This window comes from Anolis carolinensis, chromosome 5 (assembly GCF_035594765.1).
Source record: "Anolis carolinensis isolate JA03-04 chromosome 5, rAnoCar3.1.pri, whole genome shotgun sequence".
Classification (NCBI taxonomy): domain Eukaryota; kingdom Metazoa; phylum Chordata; class Lepidosauria; order Squamata; family Dactyloidae; genus Anolis; species Anolis carolinensis.
In genome coordinates this window covers 83,089,652-83,116,586 of record NC_085845.1, presented here as the reverse complement: position 1 = coordinate 83,116,586, position 26,935 = coordinate 83,089,652, and the positions used below count along the sequence as shown (strand labels likewise).

The window sequence follows — 26,935 nt, the reverse complement described above, 5'->3', positions numbered from 1 at the left end:
CTACAACCAAAGAAACCTGACCACATGGTGTATGTGTGCATTTTAAAATCATTGAATGCCAACAACATGGAGAAACTATTACAAAAATTAATTTATTTTACACATTCATCAAACATAAAGATAAGCCTTTGTATCGCTACATACACTGCCTATTAGTCTGTCGCTTATTATGTTTTTCAGTTTTTCCATACAGTATCCGATTTAAGAACGTAGTTTCTTTTGAAGTTTTTCTACCAGTGGTAAGAAAAAAACAGAACCTGTAGATTTTCTGGACTAGGTAGTTTATCACTTCAGCTTCATTTGATGGTAGTTCATAAACAGCTTCTTTCATGTCCACATGAGCAGAGATTATAATAGCTTCACTTAAATTGACAAAAACACAAATCATCACAAACTGAAAACAACCTAAGAAAAGACCACCTAGAAGCTTATCAGATGAAAATTCAGTGTCCCTAAATGCCAAGGCACAGTAAGACAATACAGTGGTAAAAGAATCTAATAGAGTTCGAAATGTTACTTCATGTTGTCCAAATGCTAGATACCCAAGTGACATAAACCCAAAAAAGAATATGCCCCCTGCAAAAGACAGATTAATCATTTTAGGCAAAGCTTCATGTAAGGATTTCTGGGCCAGGCGTACACCATACAAGAATCTGAAATAGCGGAACATTTTCAAAACTAAGAGAAAAAGCAAAAATGCCATAACTATCCTGACTGCTTCATCAAACTGGGAAGCTGCATGGAAAGGAATGAACTGATATGGATTAAGAAGATAAAAATGCACTAATTCCACAGCAAGATGAAATTTGTATACAAGGCATATTATATAAATAATACAAAATGTCTTCATTCCAAGATTGATTAAGTTGGTAGCTGATTTTATATATTTCAGCCTATCTTTATATATCATCCAGCATTCATCAGAAATATATGTTATGAGCATATATACAGTGGCTAGCAAAAAGAAAATCTCACTGGTGGATTGGTCAGTGAGAATAGGGAGATGGCAAGATTTAACAGACACCTTAGAGACAATAGGGCCAATGTAAGAAAACTCAAATATGACCGAAATACAGCAGTATAGATCTGTATCTGGGTTAAAGGTGGTCAGTTCAATAATCAGTGCCCATGTCTTATCATCAAGCCACTTGTTTCTTTCCAAAGTTTCTAATCTCGTTGTTGAATTATCTTGTGGCTCCCCTGGAAAAAAATAAAAGCTATATCCTCTGGCTGAATAGCTGTTGAATTTCCCATCTGAGTCATACTTCCACCCATAAGCAGGATGTTCATAAATGAAACCTAAAAAACCAGGGCTGTCAATAGGAATTGCCCTCTTGGCCGGTATTGACCATGATCCAAGATAGTCAGCTTGATCTTCAGGATCAATTCCATATTTCTTTCGACAATGAATATCATTCATACTTAATGTATTTGTCAAACCATATGGAAAGGAACATTTTGTCGGAGAACTTTTACTTCTGATTTGTCTCATTCTGGGCAATCCAAGAATTTTGTACCAAGTGCCTGAAAGATAAGTTGGTTCATCGTCATTGTGTATCAATGGCAGAAAGACATTTTTCACCCATGTGTAAACATCCTCTATTGTAATTACTTTAGATAGATCAACAGATAATTTCTCTGTCATATATTGATTGGAATAATATAAACTTGTGATTTCTGCAGGGTGTGCAACAGTTAATATTAAAGCAAAGAAAAAAAGATGGCAGAACATATTCCTCACATAAGCATAAGACAGATGTTTAATCCTCTGTATTCTGCGCAATTTTCTAACAACTTCCTTTTTTAAGGGTTGGTATTGTTCGGAAGCTCTAAGCACAGTCAGCTCATGATGCTGGAATTTCATCTCACTGGCAGTCTGAGATCTACTTTTAAACTGAATGGCTTGGTAGCTTGGCCATGAGATGTCTCGACAGTATTTTGCAGAACCAGCACTCCAAGCTGAAATTACAACTATCTTTAAGGTCTCAAACAGAAACATATGTACACAAAATGATGCCATGGAAGCTAGCAACCATTCCAAGGATGTTATGTAGCCAAAAGACAGGCCGTGCACTATGATGAAAAACGCTGACACCCCAGGGATACAAAACACCAAGGACCAAGCCGTGAGTTCAGAACAGCGATTAAGCTGTGGGTTCTCTGTTTTCTTACGATGTATTACGGTTTCTATATGATAATTGTTATTGACATTGGCATTGAAGGGAGGGAATGGCTGAGATGTCACCTCCGCAAGTGGAGCATCTCCTATATTGTCCTCAGTGCAAAGACTTTCAGTTACTGGGGAGGGTCTCTTTTTTTGCTGACTTTGGGCTGGGCTATGTGGTGATGGCCTCTTTTCTGAGTGCTTAAACAAGGTGGTCAAAATTAACTGCACAGGGATGGAAATTAAAGCACCTGCTATTCCAGTTCTTATAGATCTCAGGTATGACAGTTTTGAAAAGATAAATTGATCTTTCTCACTAGCAAAGATCAAAGAGTTAAACATCAAGGAGCTCAGCAATATTGCCAAGCAACAGGACAACCTTTGGAATCGGCTCAAAGAGCCATGGATTCTATTATAAGTGAAGACAGTCAGCCATAGGTGGTTTCCTCTCACGTCATTGCTAACCGTTATTAAAAAGCAATCAATTTTGCTTATGGGTGTTTTTGGGTTTGTAACAGCAAATGTCCTTTCAATTTGGCAATCACTTATGTGAAGAGATAACCATTTTCTACACCAAAACAGCCATGACTGTTCAGTCTCTAGGTTTTGAACTTTGATTCGGCTTAGGTACCAACTAGGACCAAAGCTGCAATTATCATGCCAGATATGAAGAGAAGTAATGTCTCCTAAGTTGATCTTCGTAGTTAAAAGAAAAGTGTCTATAGATCCTCGGTGGAGGGTACATGGAAAATGTGGATGTTTTAATTGGTGCACATCACTGGCTCCATTTTGGCCAATCAGCTCAATAAAAACACTAGCTCTTGTGCCTGATCTTGGACGACTTCCTGTATATATTGTGATTAGGTACTTTATCTTGTCAAATGGATCATTATCTGGCAGATCTATAATTTCATCTTCCCTACCTACTTTATCTTTTGTTAAGACCCAGATAGCCATCAATGTGTAGAGTATAAAAATGATAAATAATGTTAATTCTGCTATGGGATAATGCACATCATCTATTAAAATGGACCCTTTCATATCCTTATGATTTGGGAATGAAAATACCTTGCTGGCCAAAAATCGGAGGCCAGTTTCAGAGTTCCCTGCTGTCCTGGGACTACCTGTAATTGTGCTGAGTTCTTTGGCTTTGCAAATGCAATGTATTTTGGACCAGCTTGTTTCAGGGCCAAGGCTGCACGTTCCTTCTTTCCATTGCTTCTCGATCCCATCCAGATCAAGGCATTCTGCAGCAAAAACAGCAATGCGGACAATCTTTGTAGTCTGTTCTCTCACAAATGGGTGCGATTGTAAGACAATAGAGATGCTCACTTTGTCTCCTCTGTTGCTATAGACTGGAGACCAGAGCAATGATTGCGGAAGACAAAGGATATAGGGAGCCACAACTGCACATTCAGGAATAGTAGTGTCATTTTCAATAGGTGTTGGGGGACTGTGATGGGAAACAGTAAATGTAGCCAAGGGAGGGCGGCTGATGTTGTGACCTGGGTAAATAAATACCTGGAAAGTGATATTCCTTTTAGAAACAATCTGGATGAAAATATCTTTGGTACTTCTCTTTGTTTCAAAACTAAAGCCTCCAGTTGTTTTAGAAAGCATTTTGTCCGGACCTATAGTCAAGTCAAAGATGACCTCATCTTTTCTGGCCATAATAATTTCAACTAAATCAGGCGTGATGCTAATTACGTCACCATTAGTTTGGGTACCTGTCATTTTGAATCCGGTTACTATTGTTCCAATATCTTCTGTAAAAAGCAACCAAGGGAAAGGATTTATCTCAAATACATAAAAAACGGTGGTAACCACAGCATCTACATTTAATTCAGCATGACGACCCTCCTTCAGTTTGGGATAAAAGCAATTCCTGCAATATTTTCTATTGGAGACATTTCCAGAAAGGTCTCCCTTCATGTATTTTTGTAAATGAATCCTCCAGTTTTCTGTTTTCATTATAGTTTCATTTTCTCCAGGGACTTTATCTTGTAAGACTAAGTCTGCTAATATTTCCATCACAGAAATAGTTTCTTTAATTACATTGATATTGACCTTTTTGTAGTCCGAGAGAGAAGCTTTCAACACATTGGACAACCCAATAAGAATACCACTGCTAAGGATATCTGTTTCCTTCGAACTGAAGTCTTTGTCCCTGAGCCTTATTAGAGCTTTACTGGCTTCCTTCAGTTTCTTGATTGCAATCAGTTGTGATTCTTCATTTATTTCCATGGTTTTATGTGTTACCTGGCAAATACTTAAAATAACCTGGTTTATTTCCTCTGCAGTATTTGCTGGTATTTCTGCACTCATGTTAAGGAGGATTTGCCTCAAATCAGATGTAGAATCCTGTCTAGCAAATGAAGTCTCAACATTATTTAAAACTGAGGCTACCATATAAACGAAGTAACCTATATCAAAATAATCTTTAGTTATCCGAAAAGTTGTCATAGGAGCACTTTGCCCATTAATTAAGGAATGTAATTTGTGATGAATAATATCCAGTGACTTACTTTTCTTTTCATCATGAACAGTTGCTTGTAAAGTTACTTGAGAACTTGCTCCAAGAGCATCATATACTTGAATGTATATAACCAAGGCAGAGTTCTGAGATGGCACACCGTTTGGGAGGAAAGATCGAGGGGTTTTATAGTCATGGCCTGAATATATTATTATTCCCAAAGTATTATTCTCTATTGATGATATAGTACTAGTTTCAATTTGATTGTATGCTGCTATTACTTTATATGTAAGGGGTTCATTTTTGTCTTCAAACCCGCTGCACTGAATAATAAATTTGGTTAGGAATGCTATACCAATGTTTGGGTTAAGGACACATTTTCCTAATCGAGGTGGTCCATTGACATAAAAAGAATATTTATAGATGGCTGTTTGTCCTTCTGTTGTTGAGACTTTCAAGGTAAGAATATATGAATGCTCTGTCATAGTTTCAAATGCAAATGCATTTATACGTAAATATGGAATGGATCTTCCTGTTGTAGTTTTGGAAAACCAGTCAAAATCTATTTCATTGTATTGTATTGAATACAGTGACCAGTAATAGGAAGACTGATTAGGTCTGCAATTTAGGCATTTGCCAGAAAGACAAAATCTTTCTGTTGGAACTAATGCTTTATCACAGTTTTCTATACATGCAACATTCAGGATTAAGGGGGAGTGAATACGCACATATACTGCTTGTTTAGCATGAGCTGTCCTACTCCCATACTGAACCATCAAGAGAAAATAGTATGTATTGTTTCCTTGAAGTGTTTTAGGTCTCACTGTTTGAACTGGGCCAGATGAAGTTATCCATTTCAAGTCTGCCTGATCTGGATGACATTTCCCATTTCTACTTAGAGTCATTGAGGCATAGTCTGATTTGTGTTTGGTGCAATACCAAATAAAGGACAGTCCTTTTTGAAAGGATTGGATCATTTCACCATTAGAGAAAATAGATCCATTCAGTATCCACTGGTCAGAAAAGCTAACTGTCCGGAAATTGCCTCCAACAATGGCAGCCATCAAGTTATCTGGCCCAATCTCAACAAGCACTGAATCTGAACTTTTAGTAATATCCCATGTATCTAATGATTTTAATTTCATGGAGAAATTAAAGACATACAAGCCATCGTCTAAGCTAGAACTGGGAATGTTTAATGTCATGTCATTTCTTTTTCTAATTCCAGGTGGGTTAAAAGGTTTTGACCAGTCTGGGGTACTGGCCCTATTTTCGACTTTATAAATGTTCCAGATGACATCGGTTTGTTTAGGGCCTGGGCAGTTTATCTGTGTATCAGTAGCCAGGGTAAATTCTGTCCCTGGAGCATAATGTAGGATGAATTTAGATGTCTCAGACCTCTGAATATTAATTTTTGCAATAGAACAAGCGTTTTGATGACAAGCTAATCTGGATTCTATGACTTTAGAACCATAAAGGTTGAATGTAGCTTTCAAAACCATTAGTACAAATTTACTGCTAATGCACTTCATTTTTGCTACAAAGCCAGTATACAGAGCAGGATTGAAAGGTAAGACAGAGTCAGGAATGAACTGTGTTGCATTTCTGACATGATTTCCATAGGCATAACTATAGTTCTCAACCACATTCTTGTCTTTTGAATCAAAAAGTTGCAAGTTGAAAACCCATTTGCACTGCAGCAGAGGATGTTGTACGGGAATAAACCATACGATATAGGCCAAACCTTCGTCTGGAAAACTGCTGTTGAAAACATGAATTTCTATCTCTTTTTCTCTTAGAGACTTGAAGAGTCTTCCCTTCCGGTTCAGATATATGTGCGTACTGAACCTGAACAATTGTAGCTGAACAAACTCCACAACGACCAGGTAGGAAAAGCCTGCTTGCTGGTAAAAGATATAGTGGGAGCTGGAATTTTTATGGATGGCATTAGCAGTTCCACCATCTTCCATTGAATAGTAAAGCCCTATGGTATGGCTAACAATATATGTGCCTACCTTGACTTTCTGTGGGTTGATTGTGAGGTAATTTGGAACTGCATTGCTTGCACTAAATATCAGAGTCTTATTGGAGAAATCAAGTTTTCCTGACAGCTCTCCAAATGACCTTTCATTGGTTTGGAAGTAGATAGTAGCCACCACCTTCTCCTTGGATTGTTGTGGTTTATGGACATCACAGAAATTACTATGCAAAGCAAAAGAGTTATAACTGTAGGAATGAGACCACCCTCTTGTGTCATGTATATTCAATAGTTTATAAGCTACTATCCCTTGACTGAGGTGTAGAAAACTCCAAGACAGGCTGAATGTCCCATGTGGATGACTCAGCAATTTGGAATTTGCACTAAAAACATGTAGCAAGGCAGGCTCTACATAGAAATCCGTACTAACGCTGACCTGAGGCCCGTGCTCAATGGTGACTGAAGCAGTGTAGAACCCACGGTGGGAATAGCGCACAGTCAAGTGGTAGCTATAATAGGACCTACAGACCTGCTGCAGCTCTGCATTAAGGTATGCAGTGAATGGAGGAAGCTCAGTATGTTGATCACTGGGAATGAGGAGATCAGCAGGACTACCCCCTTGACTCCTGAAGTGGTAGATCCATGTGGAACTCTTAAGACGTGCACACCAACCCAAGTGCACCGGCTGCCATTCCAAAATCGGACGGGTACGTGGCCAGAACAGGAAGAGACGGACATCTTGCCCAGAAACCTCAATACTCAGGTTGCGGTGAAAGCACAAGGGAGGTGGGCAAAATGTTGATGTGCATTGTACGGTGATCTGACTATAAGCCCATGTCGGATGAGGGCTGTTTCCTGGCAGGCCTGTGCCCAGTGTTAGATTTCCTGACCAGAGATTTGTACTGTTTACCAGAACGGAATTTTGGAACCAGCGACAATAAGGCGGTGCTTGGAAATCTGACTCTTCTTCCCCGAAATTTACTCCTGGCATTCTTGAGTAATGCATCACAATAAGGCCATCCCACAGACATGAGAGACGAAGCTCATTGTCTTGTCGTTGATAAACACGATTTCCTGGCTTTGAGCAAGTTACTAACAATGGTGGTGGCAGGAAATGAAGTGGTGCAGCCACTTGGTAGTAGAGGCAGCAGAAAGAGCAGAAGAGAAAGATATGATGCAAAAGATTCTGCATCTTTGGTATGGTAAAGAAACCTGGCTCAACAACAACAACGGCTGTTTCCTAGCAACATGGTGGAAGAATCTGAGTGGATTCTAGAGTCTTTCCCTTGAGCAATCAATGTCCATTGGCAATATGGTCATAGAATGTCTTACACATCCTTCTCTCCAAGGATTCCATACTCCTCTTCAGAGCTCTTCTGTATAATTTTCTTCTGGGTTTAAATGATCTTCTTATATCTATACTATCCAGATGTATTTTTCACCTTTTGTGAATATTTGGTGATTTATAAGTTCAACTTCTAACTAACATACCTGCCTGGTAGAATAAAATGAAGTAGAAGAAATAATTGGTGGATGCCTGATCATGTTGACCTTAGCACGAGAGCATACAGGAAGAGATGGTGTACCATATATTTTTCACTCCCAAGCAACACGGCTTGGCAGGGGTAGAATGCAGCCAAGCCAAATTTGGGGGATCCCCTTCCATAGTAGAAGAATTTATTCAACGGATTTTGAAACAAGAAGCAGAACAAGATAAGGACACAAAAAGCTGTGAAATTGAGTATGTGTTGCCTCTGTTACACACACACACACTCTCTCTCTCTATATATATACACACACACACACTTTATCACAAGTGCAGCTGGCGGGGACTAGAGACAGGGCCTTTTCAGTAGTGGCTCCCCGCCTATGGAACGCCCTCCCCAGTGAAGTCAGGCAGGCTCCCTCCCTCCTATCCTTCCGTAGGAAGGTTAAAACTTGGTTGTGGGGCCAGGCTTTCGAATAACAATTAGCAGCGTTAATTACTATTATGTACGCTGGAACTCAATTGACTGACCCAGTCTTTTAAACTTGAACACGCCTATCTGTATTTTATAATGCGTTTATGAATGTCCGATGTAAGTTAATTTTTTAACTGATTTATAGTGTATTGTACAATTTTTATATATGCGTTTTATTGTAAGCCGCCCTGAGTCCCCTGTTGGGTGAGAAGGGCGGGATATAAATATTGTAATAAATAAATAAATAAATAAATAAATAAATATTACAGTCCATGGACCCGCAGCTGTTAAGTGGATAACATACAAGAGTTTACAGAACATTCAAAATCTGGGAAGTGTTCTAAACAGACACATACGACACAAAGTCAGGTAATGACCTGATCAGCTTTGATGACACTGCAAGGAACTTTTCCACTGTGAGGGTCACATCATGGTGCTTATCCTCCATAAGATATCTGACCTTCCCTTGCGGGGCATGGTCAGACAACCGGGTCAGGATTGGGTGTATGAGTTGACCTCGCTGAGCTGAGTAACAGCAGCACTGCAACAAGATGTGTTCTAATTATTCTATTTCATTTCCACCGCACGGGCATAATCTTTGGGAGTAGGGGATACCAGATAGTCTGCCATTTAGCAGCTCTGATGCAAGTACATTAGCCTCACTTTTGTGAGGAGTCTTCGGTAATTAGACACTGTGAGACTGTTAAGATAATTACATAACTTAAATGGCACAGTGTATGGTAAGTTCAGAGCCCTAGGGGAACATGGTGAATCTGAGCGAGCTCTGAGCTCTCTCAGGGCAATGTCCTTCAACTGTTGCTTTAGTAATTTCTGTGCCATTTTGAAACCAGTAAAATCTTAGTATGACAGCTCAGCTGGCCTTAGCTTTTTGGGTCACTGTTTCTCTGTGTTCTTTCCATGATAGTGTATGGTGGAAGGTGAGTCCCAGGTACTGGAAGCTTTTTACCTGCTCTAAAGGAATTTTTCCAGTAGACCATTTGTATTTTGTGTATTTGCATTCAAAAACAAGATCTTTTGATTTGCTAAAATTGATATTTAGCTTGTTAGTTTTGCAATAATCTGTAAATATCTTGAGTTGATGTAGGAGCCCTGGTCTGGATCTGGACAGGATGGCTGTATCATCTGCATAAAGCAGAATGGGATCTCTCCTTATAGAATCATAGAATCATAGAATAGTAGAATTGGAAGAGACCACATGGGCCATCCAGTCCAACCCCCTGCCAAGAAGCAGGAAATCGCATTCAAAGCACCCCCGACAGATGGCCATCCAGTCTCTGCTTAAAAGCCTCCAAAGAAGGAGCCTCCACCACAGTCCGGGGGAGAGAGTTCCACTGCCCTCACAGTGAGGAAATTCTTCCTGATGTTCAGGTGGAATCTCTTTTCCTGTAGTTTGAAGCCATTGTTCCGTGTCCTAGTCTGCAGGGCAGCAGAAAACAAGCTTGCTCCCTCCTCCCTATGACTTCCCTTCACGTATTTGTACATGGCTATCATGTCTCCTCTCCGTCTTCTCTTCTGCAGGCTAAACATGCCTAGTTCTTTAAACCGCTCCTCATAGGGCTTGTTCTCCAGACCCTTGATCATTTTAGTTGCCCTCCTCTGGACGTTTTCCAGCTTGTCAACATCTCCCTTCAATTGCGGTGCCCAGAATTGGACACAATATTCCAGATGTGGTCTGACCATGGCAGAATAGAGGGGTAGCATGACTTCCCTGGATCTAGATGCTATACCTCTATTTATGCAGGCCAGAATCCTGTTGGCTTTTTAGCAGCCGCATCACATTGTAGGCTCATATTTAACTTGTTGTCCACAAGGACTCCAAGATCTTTTTCACACGTACTGCTGTCGAGCCAGGAGTCCCCCATTCTGTATCTTTGCATTCCATTTTTTCTGTGCCCAAGCTGGGAAGGTGTCCTTATGGATCCTTCATGACTTCTTCTAGGTCATTTAGGAATATGTTAAACAAGGTAGGAGCTAAGATACAACCCTGCCTGACCCCTCTGATCATTTGAATTGGCTTAGAAATTTGGCCCTGGGGACCACATCTAACTTGTAAGTGGCTGTCTCTATATAATTCTTTGATGAGGAAGAGTAGTCTACTATCGGTTAGGCACTTTTCTAGCTTCTGGAGACATAATCAAATAATCTGAGTCAGGAGACAGAATCAAATGCTGCTTTTAAATCCATGAAGGCCATGAAGAATTTGCCTTTCAGTATTTTATGGTATTTCTCTGCAATGTAAGAGAATTAAGCTATGGTCCATAGTGGATGAGTTTTTCCTGAAGGCCGCCTGTGCATCTGAGAGAGTTTTGTTTGCCTCCAATTCCTTCGTCAGTTTCTTGCAAAGGAATCGTGCATACAGTTTGCCTGGGATGGAAAGCAGGCTGATCGGTCTATAGTTACCAGGCTCTTTTGGAGCGCCTGTCTTATATATTGGAACTGTAATTGCCTGTTTCCAACTCTCTGGGAGTTTTCCTGAATAATTTATTTGGGTGAAAAGAGCAGCCAGTAATGGGCCCCACCACTGAATATTTGATTTTATAAATTCTGCTGGAATAAAATCATTTCCTAAGGCTTTGCCATTTTTGAGTTGTGAGATGAGTTTAGCCATCTCCTCTGGTGTAACTGCACGCCACTTTGGGGCACCTACGAGTGGGAGATCTGAGGGGTTGGGGTGATGCAGGGTGGTTGGGTTATTTCCAGAGAAGAGGCCTCTGAAATAGTTTTCACAGACCAACTATGGTAGCTGCTGACTGGTTGAGAGGGAGTGGGGGTTAAGCGCACCTGAAATGAGGTGCCAGAAAAGTCTGGAGTCTTTTTTTTTTTTTTTGTTATGCTTCGAGCAAGGTGGACCACACTTTTAATCTACATTGCTTTTTTTGTGAAGCAATAGGGCTTTGTATTCTTTTTTCTGCCTGTTGTAGTTTATTAGAAGTGACTCTCGTCCATTTTGTCTAAAGGCTATGTAGGATTTTTTTAGAATTTCTTCTTTTTTGGAGGGCATTCTTCATTGAATCAATTCGATGAGACATGCCTAAGATGATTTTTCTCTCTAATTGACTGACTGTTTGGGTAAGATTCGAACTGCCTTCCTTCCAATCAGGAAGTTCAGCAGCTCAGTGGTTTAACCTGCTGTGCCACTGTGGCCCCTTGCAGAACATTACCTTTTCCTTAATCAAAACATTTCTATTTCAACATACTTTTACACTTTGCAATAAAGAACTGTCATTAGGAATTAAACTTAATAAGAGTTTGCAAGGGCATGTGTGACAAGAGTCTCCCGCCAGCAAATCCAAAGATGAGACACACACTGTGCTGGGATAACAAACGGCCACAACTTGTTCATTGCTTACAGAAGAGACTCGGGGTTGGCAGCCATGCATGGGTCCTGGATTTGGAGATCCAGCAGCCCACTGCTGCCTGATACCACTTAACCACTCCAGAGGGTGCTGCTGTTACCGACCGACCCAATACCGGGATCCTGACACAATTGCACCCCTGGAGAATCACCGGGCTTCCCCTCCTCCAATTTGGGGGGGGGGGGGGGATAAGCAAGTCAGATCCAGGGCCCATGCCACATGCCATATAGTTGTGACAAAGGAACAATGCTCAACAACAACAATGAAACTTGAACAACATATATAGAGGGTGGGTGGGCTGGGACACCAGAAAGGTCAGCTGCTTGGTGTGGCCTTTCGCAGCTTTTTGAGACTGCCAGGGGATTGTAAGGGTGGCCGCCTGGCCAATCAGGGTTTGAGCGGGGGCCACCACTGATTCGCCGGGCCTCCCAGCTGGCGGGAACTTCTCACGCTGCAGAGGGGGCTTCTGGGAGGAAGAAGCCCTTCCAATGCCATGGTGGCCTGGAGGGTGCCCTGCTACCCCAACCTTCCTGCCCAGTAAGCTTTTAACAAACCAGTTGCATTAGAACTTATAGTCAAATTACAATTGCATTAGAATTCACAGAGAAACTAGACTAGACAAAATGTATTGATATTCAGTATGTTATCACTACTTATTTATAGCTTGGTATTTAAAAAAAATAATCACCATATGTTAAACCTCTGCATAAAAAACAGTCCAATTGATGGGATGTCTCAAAAGAGAGCCATGAAGAGTGTTTCATCTTGTCTCTTTGCATCAGCTGAGGCCCCTCCCACCATCTCCAGCTGACGCTGGGGTGCCAGAGCTAAGAGGGAGCCATGAAGAGAGTTTCATCTTGTCTCTTTGCATCAGCTGGAGGCCCCTCCCCGCAATAACATGCTATGCTAGTTCCATATATATATATATATATATATATATATATATATATATGTGTGTGTGTGTGTGTGTGTTTATATATATATATATATATACACAATATAATTTACAATAATATATAATAATTATAACATATTGTATATACATATAATATTCATAATATTATATTGTAATACGATATAATACTAATAATACAATATAATATATTAATTATATATTATATTTTACATGTAATATTACTAATAATATTACAATATATTGATACAGTACAATATAGTAATTTATTACCAGTATTGTACTACGCTAATATAATATTGTATGTAAATTTAATTTGTCTGAGTCCCCTTCGGGGTGAGAAGGGCGGCATAAAATGTAGCGAATAAATAAATAAATAAAAGGAGAAATTATTTGGATTATCCTGAACCAATGGCTGTGAATTAGATTCCAGGCAAAGTACAAGGTGTTGGTTGTGACCTTTAAAGCCCTACATGGTTTGGGTCCAGGTTACCTACAGAATTTCCTTCTCCTGTACAGTTCGCCCCAGACACTGAGGTCCCCTGGGGGATGCTTGAAACACATCTGAAGATCTATTTCTTACGACAGCTCTATCCAGTCAGTTTTGACTATGAATTTACTGTATTTTAATCTTTGTTCTGTGTATTTTAATATATGTATTTCATAGAAAAAACATTTTAACATGTGTATTTTACAGTATATAATATTTTTATGATTATGTATTTTTAGCTGTGTTGTGCCCTGCCTTGAGCCATGGGGAGAGATGAGTAAGAAATAATAATAACAATAATAATAATAATAATAATAATAATAATAATAATAATAATAATATAGACAGTGACAAAATTACGATCTGCCAACTGCAAAAGGCCACCCTGCTGGGATCTGCACGCATCATTCGAAAATACATCACACAGTCCTAGACACTTGGGAAGTGTTCGACTTGTGATTTTGTGATACGAAGCCCAGCATTTCTATCTTGTTTGCTGTGTCAATAATAATAATAATAATAATAATAATAATAATAATAATATAGAATCAGATTTTTATAACGTGGAATTAGTTTAGGAGGAGTGATATTAGGACAAGAATATGAGAAAATATAGGTCTGGATCCAGTGGTGTGATGAATCCTGCACTTCTGCCAAAATTGGTAAACTCCCTATGTTCCTACATTCTGACACCCTAAAAATCTACATTATAGAGCTAGCAAACCCAATACAGGACACTTTGTTATGCCTTAGAGATCTATAGCAGTGGGGTGAATTGAAGAATGTCTTCTGGCTTTGGAAAGGGTTAAGAGCACAGGTAGATATTGATAAAAGGAAACAACGAATGGCAATTAATCTAAACCAGTTTCCTTTATAAAAGCCTTCTAATTTTAAAAAGTTTTGTACCTTTCCATCTATGATCAAGGTAATATATGGTACAGAATTAAACAAGTTTGGTATTATTTTAAATATCGTTTGAAAATTTGGAATTGCTCCTAAATTAAGCCATAATGGTTTATATTTTATCCCATTTGTTTGTCTAATGTCCTGCTATTTTCCAATAGCTCCTGAGTGACTGCAAAATCAGCATTTGCAAGGCTTGCAAAAAGGGCATGGTTATTTTCCTCTTTTTATGATGTACAGCTGAAGCATTTGCTGTATCTTGTTACTAACAGATTCATGTAATCTAAGATACTAGATGGCATACAGAAACCTTTTACTATTACCAATTTTGTCCCCATCCCACCCCGATTCAGTTAATGTGATTTAGGGGTGTGCAATTTGGGAAAACCCCATGCTGTTTCCAGTGTCCCAATTCCCCCCCCCCCCCGTTCTGTTTTTGGGAGCTTCCCGAATTTGGGAGGGTGAAATGCTTCTGGCAGCCAGAAGATCAATTTTAGCTCCGGGAAGATCTAGCCCATTGGCAGCAATGGGAAAAATTTCGAGGCTTCCCTTTTTGTCATTTTTAGGGCTATTGGGATGAAAATGGCCACTCTTGGAGGACATATGTGCCATTGCCAGCCCCCCAAGTTTCAAAACATTTGGGTCATCTCCTGATTTTTTTGGAAATTCTTAAAGTTTCTAGAAATAAAATCTCCTTAAAAAAGGCCCAAAAAGGTATCCCATGGGAGGATCTGATTGAAATTCAGAAGTACCTCTCCTTCAACCCAAATGGTTAAGCAAATTTTCCTGGTTGGTCTACTCATTTCATGTACAAGGTGCATTCTACAAGTATGGTATGGTGTTTGGTGAAGTTGTGGGTAAAGGTGGTCATCAAAAGCTTGGTATATTGGTTGCTAAGTTATTTGTGCAATGGAAAATGCAATAGAAGTCTTCAATAGACATCAAAACACAATACCATCAGAACAACTTGTGTTTGGCTGAAAATTTTGTGCTAATTCACAGGGGAAAACGTTTTAATGATAAAGGAAATAAGAAGAAAGAAGAAAACAGAAAGAAACTTCTACCAGTTGTGGAAACTATTGTCCTTTGTGGCCAAAAAGAACTGGCTTTGAGAGGGAGCAAAGATTCAGGATCTATTACCTGCGAAGAACTTTTGCACAATGGGGGTAATTTCAGGGCCTTGTTGAGATTTCATGCCAGACCAGGAGACACTGGCCTGAAAAATCATATCAGGGGGAAAAGTTTCAACCTCTCCCAATTTTTTTCTGACTACAGGCCTGATTGCAGTCCCCCTTCTTCCCGATAATGTGGGTGCTCTGTCCTGCTATTGGCAGAGATACACACACAACCCTCCTCCTTCTTCCTAGTTGCATGGACAACTCTGCCAATCTTAGAAGAAGGCCCTTGTGGAATCAGGAAAAAGAGGAATTGTCCCCTTCTTCTTCCTTATCATACAGGCACCCAGTTCTGATGTTACCAGAGGCAACCACCATAACCCAGGAGTAACTAATTGAGCTCCATGACCCACTAGGAGCAGCAGTGGTGGTGACACGGAGAAGGTAGGTTTTATATTGCCTCAGAGAAGTGCTGTGCTCCATGGTTGTGTAAACCAGGGCCCAGATACAGAAAAAATATGTTGGATCTGGGGCTGCTTCAGGACACATTGACACCAAGCTAAACAGCTGGTGTAGATGAGCCTTATGGGTACAAAAACATATGCCACAATTGCTTTAAGTTAGCTTCTAAGCTGCTACAAGATCCCTTTGTATACTAAGAGGACATAGAAAATCGTCAGAGGTGGAAACAGCAATGAGGGGAATTGAATATCCCACGATAGTATTAGTATAAAAACTCTACTGAGATCAGCTTGTGACGGAATTATAATCACATTTATTTAGTGTTTATCACTACCTTTCTCAAACAGAAAGATAAACCATTTTCTTGCCATCTACCCGTGTGGTTTTTAGCCCTCGCTGTTTATCACCCTTGGCTATAGGCTTTCCAAAAATAAAAGTGTTGGTAACATCACTGTCACTTATAGATGATCCCGGCTTGGTGATGGAAAGCCACATACGGCGAATCTTCAAAACCACAAAATTTATTGCTTCAGCTTCATCCGAATGTTGTTCATAGACAGGGTGTTTCATTGTCATATAATTAATGATTATTAGGGCTCTCCATAAATTGAGACATATAAATATTATTACAAATGTAAATGAAGCTCTGAAAAATAGTCCCAACCATCTGTCAGATGTAACGCCAGTTGTTCTTTGTCCAAAAAAGCAGTATGAAACTACAGTCTGGAGAGAATGAATCAAAGAATTATAATTCCACTCTTTTTCACCAAATATGAGATAACCAAATAACATATATGCAGAAAGCAGTAGAGCTGTGAACATTGTCATATAAACCAACTCAGGAAAGGCAACTGACATAGCTTTTTCTGCCAACCGCATTTTGTATAAAAATCTGAAATAGCGGTATGGTTTTAAAATCAGAAGAAAGGCCAAAACACCGGTAACCATCCTATAGAGCTGATCAACTTGAGAAACTACATGAAAGGGAATAAATTCTTCCGGGTTACTTACAAGAAGCTCTAACAAATCACGGGCCAACTTAAATTTTAGTGCAATTATCAATATAAAAAACAAGCAGATGGTTTTTATTGCAAAATTATTTAAGTTAGTTGCTGTTTGGAGATAACCTATTCTTTGTTGACGCAACATGTGAAATTCATCAGCAAGGTAAAAAACAAGAATATATGCCATAAGTCCATATATAAACAACTGAGCGTTGCTTTGATAGTAAAAAACAGAGAGGTTATAAGAATGAACAGACAAACTTGCATTAACAATACCCAGATTGCTAGTCTCAAATATGATAGTGATGCTACAATATAGATCTACATCCGGATTAAATGTTGTTAATTCAAAAATCACTGCCCAGGTCCGCTCATCAAGCCAGCTGTTTCTTTGCAAATCAACCAGTCTCAATGTTGTATTGGGCTGCTGTTCTCGTGGAAAGAAATAAAAAGAATACCCTCCAGGTCCATATGCATTTAAAACACCATATGACTTATATTCCCACTGTTCAATGTCAGATTCATATGTAAATCCTTGAAAATTGCTGATGTGATTTGAAGCAGACCCAGTGGCTGGGATGAGCCATGATCCAAGGTAGTTACGCTGATCTTCTGGATGGGTATAATAATTTTGGCGGCAGTGGCTCTTACTAATCTCATATTTATTTACAAAGCTGTGTGGAGGAAAACATGTTTTTTCAGTATTCTGTGCCCTTATTTGCCTCATTCTGGGTAAACCGAGTATTTTGGACCAAGATTCTGAAAGATAAGTTGGTTGGTAGTCATTGTGTATCAGTGGCACAAAGACATTGCTCATCCATATGTAAATATGTTCCAGCTTATTTACTTTTGACAGGCCAGGAGAAAATTTTTCATATATAGCTTTATTGTAATAAAAGCTAGTGGTGGGTTCTGTGGAATAAGCAACAGATAAAATGCAGGATGAGAAAAGAAGGTGGCAGATTATATCCTTTATAAAAACAAAAGCTAGATGTTGAGCTTTTACTTTTTTCTGCAAGACAATCAATTCATCCTCTGTTAATGGTTCATATTTCTTGCTGTGTCTGAGTCTGTGAAGCTCATGATGAAGCTTTTTCATCTCTTTCTCGTCCATATTAACTTGGACCAGCTTCATCTGAAGGTACTGTTCTGTGCTTTTCCAGGGGATACTTTCACAGAATTTAAGAGTAATAGTACTCACGGCTGAGATAAGACACATCTTTAGAGTTTGCAACAAAAATACACTCTCAAAAAAAGATGTCATTGATGCTATAAACCATTCCATTGTAGTTGTATAGCCATAGGTCAAACCATATAATATAATGAAAAATGAAGAGACCACAGATATTATAAAGATCAATACCCAAGAGACATATCTCCACCACCATGGAAATTTTGGTGTTTGAAAAAAGAATAAGAACTCCGCATGCACTGTTCTATGTTCTGCCTCATTTGTTTCCGCATCCTTATCTTTCGCATCATTATTACTAGCATTGATATTTGAAAAGTTTACATGATGCTTTTTCATGCTTAACATTTCAGGACTTGATGAAGTGTTATCATTCGGGGAGGTTTCAGACAAAGAGGGGAGAATTTGTTTTAGGCCACTCTCACCCTTGGTACTTACAGAAGGTTTCTCTTGTGAGTACTTAAACAACCATGTTATAGTCAATTGTATAGGGATGGAAAATAAAGCACTCACAAATCCGATATAGAGAGATTTCATATACCGCTGTCTTCTAGAAGTAAGTTCTTTTTCCTCTACAGCACTGAAGAACATGATATTGAATAAAAGATTAATGAGCATGATTACCAAGCAACAGGATACTCTTTGCACCCTGGTGAAACTACCAGTAACAACCTGAGAAAATACTGAGAGCCATACGTGGGTCTCTTCCAAATCTTTGGCAAGGGATATAAAGAAGTAATCCATTTTATTTAAGCTTGAGTGTGCATGTTTAGCAGGAAACAATCTTTCTATTTTACCATCAGCCTTGCCAAGACCTAACCAGTTTCTACATATAAACAGCCAAGATTTTTTAGTTTGCACATTGTACACTTTGACTCGGCTTAAATACCAGTTAGGGGATGAACCGCCATTATTGTGCCAGATATGAAGGGACAAAATATCCCCTAATTCATATTTAGTAGTTAGAAGAAAGGTGTCAACAGATGCACGAAAAAGAGTTGGAAACTGGGGGTGCTTTATGCAATGTATATCGCTAACGCCATTCTCACCTGTCAGTTCAACAAAAACATCTGCTGTAGTTCCTGATCCTAACCGACTTCCTGTATATATGGTGATTAAATAGCGCACTTTGTGGTAGGGGTCATTGTCTGGCAAGACCAGTATTTTGTTTTTCCTTTTCAGATCAGCTTTATCTTTGATGGTAGCCCAGGTGGTAAAAAAGATGTAGCCTGCAAAAATGGAAAATACCGTAAACAATGGAACTGGGTTTGCGTCAAATTCTGCTAATATGATCTTGTTAATATCCAAAGGATTGGGGTATAATGCAAATTTGCCAGCCAAAAATCTGATGTGAGGATCAGAGTCAATCAATAATTGACGACTGGTTGTTGTAGTAATCGTTGTATTATGCTTTTTTGCTTCACAGATACAATGGATCTTGGACCAACTGGTGTGAGAGCCAAGACGACATGTTCCTTCTTCCCACTGGTTCTGAATGCCATTCAAAACTAGACAGTCTGCTGTAAAAACAGCAATGCGAACAACTTTGGTGGTTTGATGTCTCACAATTAGTTCTGATTGTACTACAACTGAGATGTTCCACTTCCTTCTTCTATTGCCAGATAAACTGCTAAGCAGTGACTGAGGAAGACAAAGCATATATGGTGCCTTAACTGCACAGTCAGTGGTGGCAGAATCCATTTGATGTGGTATTGGATCTTTATCCGGGAAGGCAATGTAAGATGCTATTGGAGGGTGGCTGACATTGAGTCCCAGGTAGATAGATACAGTGAATGTCACATCAATGTCACATAGGATCTGGATGAAAACATGTTTGGAACCTTTCTTTATTTCAATATTGAAGCCGCCAGTTGTTTTGTAGAGTTTTTTATCAGGTCCTATCGTCAAATTAAAAGCGGCAGATTTCTTATCGTTTTTATCCATAATGAACTCTGTTACCTCAGGGTTGATCCCTATAATGTCTCCATTGGCTGTGACTGCTAACATTTTGAATCCAGTCACTACTGTGTGAATATCTCCTGAATTTGGCAACCAAGAGAAGGGATTCTCCTTAAATACATAATGAAGAGTGGAAATTACAGCATCTGCTGGTAGTTCCGTGTATTTCTCCTGCTTCAGTTTAAGATACAAACAATTTCTACAATGTAGTCTCTGAGATATAATTTTAGAGAGTTCCCACTTTTCATTTTTCCATAAGTGAATAGACCAGTCTTTGGCTTCTATGCTAGTTTTACGTTCCCCGGGAACTTTTCCTTGTAAGACTAGGTCTGCTACTATTTCTGTCACCTGAATTGCTTCTTTAACTGCATTTATATTGGTGTTCCTATGGTTCAAGAGAGATGCTCTCACTACATTAGACAATCCAGTAAATATACCATTGCTAATTATTTCTGCTTCCTTGGACCCTAGGTCTTTGTCCCTGTGTCCTTTTAGAGCTTCACTGGCTTCTTTTAGTTTTCTGACTGCAAGTAGTTGTAATCTCCTGCTAATTTTATTAACATTCTGTGTTATTTGACAAATAATTGAGACAATTTGGTTTATCTTCCCTACTTCATTCATCGGAATCCTGGAAGATGCATTAAGGAGGATTTCCCGTAAATCATTTTTTGAGTCATATGTAAGGGGTGAAGCTTCAATGTCATTTAATACGGAGGATGCTACATATATAAGAAAACCGATATTAAAGTAATCTTTCATTTCAAGATAAGAATTTATCCCACTAGTTAAATTATACAGTTCGCTCAGAATAATATCAGCTGGCTTACTTCTTCTTGGATCATGCACAATTGCCTGAAGAGTTACTTGAGAAAATACGCCATAGGCATCATATACTTGGACACATATTTCCAATGCATATTTTTTAGATGGCGTGCCACTTGGCAGGAATGATGGAGGAGTTTTGTGGTGATAACCAGTGTACAATATTGTTCCAAATTTATTATTCTGTAGAGAAGATATGTTAGTCATTTTTGTTAAATCAGAATGTGCTATCACTTTATATGTAAGAGGTCCATCTTTGTCTTCAAAGCCAGTACACTGAATAACAAACTTTGTAAGGAAGGCTGTGCCTTTCTTTGGATAAATGTTGCACTTTCCAGTCTGGGGCGGAGCATTTACATAGAATGAATATGTGTAAACAGCTGTGGATTTTCCCTGTGAATTTACTTTGAGACTAAGAGTATAGTATTTGTCAGTCATATATCTGAATGCTAATGGATTTATATGTATGGATGGATTTGACCTTCCAGTTGTAGTTTTAGATGCCCAGTCAAACTGTATTTCCTTGGAATTTGCTGAAAGAAGGGTCCAAAAGTAAACGGATTGAGATTTTTCACAATTTAGACATCTTGCAGACAGAACAAAACTTTCTGTTGTTTTGATGGTTTTCTCACAATTTTCAAAACAGGTGATGTTCAACACTGGTACAGAACCATGAAGCACATGAACTGTCTGGAGTGTGCGTGCTGATCTATTCTGCTTCAGAATTATTAAGGTAAAATAGTATTTTGTATTTTCCTGAAGTGTGTTGGGCTCCACTATTTGAACGGGATCAATGGAAGGTGTCCAGTTTAAATCAACCTGAGTTGGGTGGCATTTTTCATCGGGACTCAGCCTCATTGTTGAATAATCCAATTCCCGTTTTGTGCAGTACCAGTTAAAAGTGATTCCTTCCAGGGGATTGTGTGAATCAGGATCAGATGAGGTGGACCCATCCAGAGTCCAATGATCAGAAACACCAACCGTCCGGAACGATCCTCCAATTATGTTTGCTACTAAATCACTTTCTAGAATTTGGAGTAATATTGAATCTGACTCAGTGATGTTTATATTATATGCAGGTAGAAAAACTGTCATGGTCACATTAACATAATAAAAGCCATAATACAAAACATTCCTGGGCATGTGAAATATTACACTATCTGTAGTTATTTCATTAGGTAGCTTGAGAGGATGTGACCAGTCAGGAATAGACAATGCAGTTTTAAGGCTGTAGATCTTCCAGAGTATATGTATAACTGAACTTGTCCTGCATTCTGCTTTTGCAGTTGATTGCAAGCTAACTGCTGACATTCTCCTGTATTGTATGACTGACTGAAATGAATTTGGTTTATGGATTGTAGCTATCAGGTTATGACAGTAACTTTTTTGACAGGCCACATTTAACTCCCTCATTTCTGAAGAGTAAGTATTGACCGAGGCTTTGAGAACAGCATGGACAAGCCCACTTTTTCTGCAGTTCACTTTTGCTACAAACCCTGCATACAGGGAAGGTTTGAAGAATGAAACAGAGTGAGAAAGAAGAAGAGTGGCATTTTTTACATGATTTCCATATGTGTAAGTGCTATTCCAAAGGAGGTGCTCCTTCCCAGAATCAAAAAGCTGCAAATCAAAGACCCATTCACACTGCAGCTGCGGATGTTGTATAGGAATAAACCACAAAACATAGGCCAAACTTTCATCAGTAGAATGTCCATTGAAAATCTGAACTTCTGTATCCTTTTCTCCTAAAGCCTTGAACAAAGTCTCCCTTCGGTTCAGGTATAAGTGTATGTTGAACCGGTACCACTGTGGCTGTATAAATTCGATGATGAGTAGGTAAGAGAGGCCCTGTTGTTGATAAAAAATATAGTGAAAGCTAGAATTCCCACCAGTGGCACTGGTATTCTTTCTTTCTTGGGTAGAATAGTATAGTCCCAAAGCATGACTGAAAATGTAAGTGCCTGCTTTAGTTTTTTGTGGGTTGAGCACGAGGTAAGTTGGGTTTGCATTGCTTTCTCTGAACATCACAGTCTTATTGGAAAATCTAATTTCCCCCTTGAGCTGTCCAGATATTTTCTCACTAATACGAAAATAGATGCTGGCCATCACTTTCCCCCCAGAATTCCATGATTTCGGAGCAGCACAGAAATCACTTTGTAGAGCAAAAGGGTTATAATTGCAGCGAGGAGACCACTGGTCCAGTCCCTGCACATCTATCAATGAATATGCCATTATTCTGGGGCTAAGGGGTTGGAGAGTCCAAGAAAGGTTGACAGTCATGTAAGTGCGACTGAGCAGTGTGGAGGAAGCACTAAATACATGGAGGAGAGCAGGCTGTACATACACGTTAAGACTGCGTCTGAGTTGAGGCCCATTCTCAATATGGAGTGAAGCAGTGTAGACTCCACGGTGTGGATAACGCACGGTTACATGGTAGTTATAATATGACGCACATGCTTGGTGCAATTTTGCATAGGGATAAAGAGTGGGTGTGAGTGACTCATTGTGCTGGTTGCTAGGAATGAGATGGTCTGCAGGACTACCCCCAGGGCTCTCGAAGCGGTAGTTCCAGATGACATTTTTTAGGCGTGCACACCAGCCTAGCTGCACTGGTTGCCATTCCTGGATGGGAAGAGTCTGTGGTGAGAGGAGGAAAAGATGGACATCTTGCCTAGAAATTTCAATGGTCAGGTTGTTGTAAGCACAAGTGGGTGCATGGCACCAGGCTGATTTGCATTGCACTGTGATATGACTAAAGGCCTGGGGTGGATGAAGGCCTCCTTCATCTAGGCCCATATCCATGACTACCTGACCTGACCAGTGATTTGTATTCTCTATCAAGTTGGAATCCCGGTACCAGCTACAATGGGGAGGGACTTGCATGCCTGGCTTCCCAATCTCGATATCTAATCCTCTGTTTCTTGAATACTTCAGCTCCATTTTCCAGTCCCAGATACATGAGAGATGATGTTCAGTGTCATGCCTCTGATAGACTCGGTGTTGTGGATCTGTGCAGATGACCAACAGTGGAGGTGGCAAGAAATGAATGGGCGCAGCTATTGTATACCAGAAAGAGTACCTCAGGAGGAAGAAAAGGAACACAGGGCAATGCATCTCTAGTGTAATGGTTCAGAAGCAATAGCTGTTTAGCAACATCACCAACTGTTCTACACAGATCTATGGTTTTAATTCTAGAATCTTTCTGCTGTTGCCCTAAGCAACAGGCCCTTCCATAGAAGTATTCCTTGATATTATCTATATACATAATAAAAATGAACAATGTGTATGTGTGTATGTAGAGGAGGTGTCTACTTACACAGACAGCCTCCCGTCTCCACAAACAGCTGTTGTTCCCACTGAGCAGGAGGCACCAGTAGTCCTCCCTCCACTGACATGCAGATTATAGTGAGTGCCATAAACATGTAGCCTAAACCCTGCTAGTGTCCTCCACAAACACCACTGTGCCCCCCACTCAAGTTAAGGCTTTCATGCGGGGACATTTTCATCCTAGATGTTCTGTTTTTCCTCCAGAATGGACATCTCAGGGTTCCTTAATTTGCGTGACCCTGCCCACTGCCTCTACCTTAACCATTAACCCTTTCTTATCCTTTCCTATGGAACACAGTTAACAGAGGAATTGATCAGCATCTGAACAACAGGTTTGGGGAGAATTCACAATGTTTTACAAGAGTTGTACTTAACCTACATCCAGAGAGCACTGTTAATCCAACCAACAATGGATCTGACCAAACTTGCAACTGATAATCTGACCTGCAGTACCTTCACTGATACTGTGACCCCCACAGACAGTGGACTGGGACCAAACTTGGCACACAGAAGTCCCAAGACCAACTGAACATACTGCAGGGGTTGGGGAATGGACCTCGATTTTGGGATTTATAGTTCACCTGCATCCAGAGAGCATTGAACCCAGCTGACGTTAGATCTGGAACAAACTTGGCACACAGACCCAACATGGCCAATGGTGCATAGAGGCCTGGTTTGGAGGTGATTGACTTTGGATCTGGGAGTTGTAGTTCTCCCTTATCCAGAGAGCCTTGAACCCAGCCAAGGACAGACCTGGACTAAATTTTGCACACAGACCCAACATGACCAACTGCGAATACCAGCAGAGCTTGGGGGTGATTGCCCTGGGAATCTTGGAGTTGTAGTTCACCCTTCTCCAGACAGCAATGAACCCAGCCAACGATGGATCTGGACCAAACTTCAGTAACATTACCTAACATCCCAAAATCTACCTAACATCCAAAAACAAACAATGCCTTCTTCTAATAACCCAGGCATCACCGGGTCCCCAAGCTAGTAAACAATAAAACCAACTGTACTGAGGGGGACGTAGTTTTAAAAGGGAATTTTCAGGGATACTTCCAATGACTGTAATTCCCATATATCCTGATTTACTGCTATTTGACCTAATTTGCAAAAGGCCCTTGTGAGGTCCATGTTTGTGAGAAAATGCTGATGTTTGGAAAAAGAGCTGCTGGAGAGAGGAAATTATTTTTCAAGGATAAAAGTACATGAGGACAAAACTGATTAGCTAGTACTCCCTAAGTTTATGCTTGCAACAGAAGTCGATAAGCCTAGCCCACGGATACAATGCTCAGGGTCAGTGACATGAAAGTACCATTGTCTAAAGAATCACATGCTGCTTTTTGTTTGTTAGAACAGAGAAACCAATGGAAACGTATGCTATTTAAGATGCTTGTGACGTAATCAATTTTAGACCAAAAACATGATTGATCTTTGAAGACCAATAAGAATGTGTTTCAACTTTCTGTGAAAGTGATAAAAAGCCTTGCAACCCCATTTCAGGTTGCGACAAAACATTTGATTGCATTCCTGTATGCATTTTTGTTGTTATTACTAAGCTCGCAATAAACAGCTTATGCAATTTGAAGATTCAGCTTTTGGTGTCTTTCCTAACCTTGCCCTCTTTGCCAAGGGGGCTCCTGCTTTCAGTGGAAACGTAGGAGTACCGGAGTGTCTTTGCCCCTTCAGTACAATAAAACATAAACAAACATTTTAAAATCATTTAAGAAATACCAGATACCATTGTTGCGAAAACTCATCAGTTCAGATGGTAAACTTCGCTGGACTCACTGAAAGTTAGCCTTCCTGGATCATCTGGACAGTGTGTGGTTTGTGGTGAAAAAAGGCTTCAGGGCCATGCTGTTGTTTATTGGTTCAGCCGCTTCCGACTCTTTGTGACCTCATGGACCAGTCCACACCATAGCTCCCTGTCGGCCGTGGCCACTCCCAGCTCCTTCAAGGTCAAGCCAGTCACGTCAAGGATACCATCCATCCATCTTGCCCTTGGTTGGCCCTGCTTCCTTTTTCCTTCCATTTTCCCCAGCATCATTTTCTTTTCCAATCTTTCCTGTCTTCTCATGATGTGGCCAAAGTACTTCATCTTTGCCTCTTAATATCCTTCCCTTCAATGAGAAGTCGGGCATTATTTCCTGGAGTATGGACTGGTTTGATCTTCTTGTGGTCCAAGGCACTCTCGGGATTTTCTTCCAACACGAGTTCAAAAGAGTCTATCTTCCTTCACTCAGCCTTCCTTATGGTCCAGTTCTCGCATCCATAGGTTACTATGGGGAACACCATTGCTTTGACTATGTGGACCTTCATTGTCTCTGCTCTTCACTATTTTATCGAGGTTGGTCATTGCTCTCCTCCCAAGAAGTAAACATCTTCTGATTTCCGGGCTGCAGTCTGCGCCTAAAAATACAAAGTCTGTCACTGCCTCCACATTTTCTCCTTCTATTTGCCACTTATCAATCAGTCTGGTTGCCATAATCTTGATTTTCTTGATGTTTTCAGGGCCGTAGTGCCACAGTTTTGGCAGTTTAATCCACTTTCCCCATGTTTTTGTGACAGAACCAATTTGTAAGTGGCATTTATATCCAGGGACAAAAGCTGTGTTTTATAGTGTGATCAGGGACCAGAAGCTGGATGTTATGCCAGCGTAAATTCAGCCTGGGAGAGATGCCTGCTCCGGGGACACCTCGAGGAAAGAGAGGCAGGGCGAGTAAGTGTCCAGGCCGCATCTTGCTCAAAGTTCCCTTTTGAGGAGACAAGATACGTCATCAGCTGCAGTGGGC

General features: G+C 40.0%; 2 protein-coding genes across 3 annotated transcripts; both read right to left on the bottom strand.

The window, feature by feature from the left end:
- Positions 1–73: 73 nt before the first annotated feature.
- On the bottom strand, positions 74–26,932 carry LOC107982938 (polycystin family receptor for egg jelly-like). Of its 2 annotated transcripts, XM_062981700.1 has the most exons (3): positions 25,882–26,932; positions 3,233–3,411; positions 74–1,524 (listed from the first exon to the last, which is right to left on the bottom strand). In XM_062981700.1, the coding sequence occupies exon 3, from the start codon at positions 1,490–1,492 to the stop codon at positions 137–139; it is 1,356 nt and encodes a 451-aa protein (XP_062837770.1). In that variant the 5' UTR covers positions 1,493–1,524; positions 3,233–3,411; positions 25,882–26,932; the 3' UTR covers positions 74–136. The 2 variants fall into 2 exon arrangements, with proteins under 2 accessions (XP_062837770.1, XP_016849672.2); XM_016994183.2 differs by having other exon boundaries at positions 74–3,411.
- On the bottom strand, positions 16,142–25,891 carry LOC103278971 (polycystin family receptor for egg jelly). Its single transcript, XM_062981699.1, has one exon. The coding sequence runs from the start codon at positions 23,922–23,924 to the stop codon at positions 16,176–16,178; it is 7,749 nt and encodes a 2,582-aa protein (XP_062837769.1). The 5' UTR covers positions 23,925–25,891; the 3' UTR covers positions 16,142–16,175.
- Positions 26,933–26,935: the final 3 nt, after the last annotated feature.

Bases quoted from the DNA above. Each gene is read 5' to 3' on its own strand.
- LOC103278971 (XM_062981699.1), bottom strand. From the start codon at position 23,924: ATGCATTGCCCTGTGTTCCTTTTCTTCCTCCTGAGGTACTCTTTCTGG.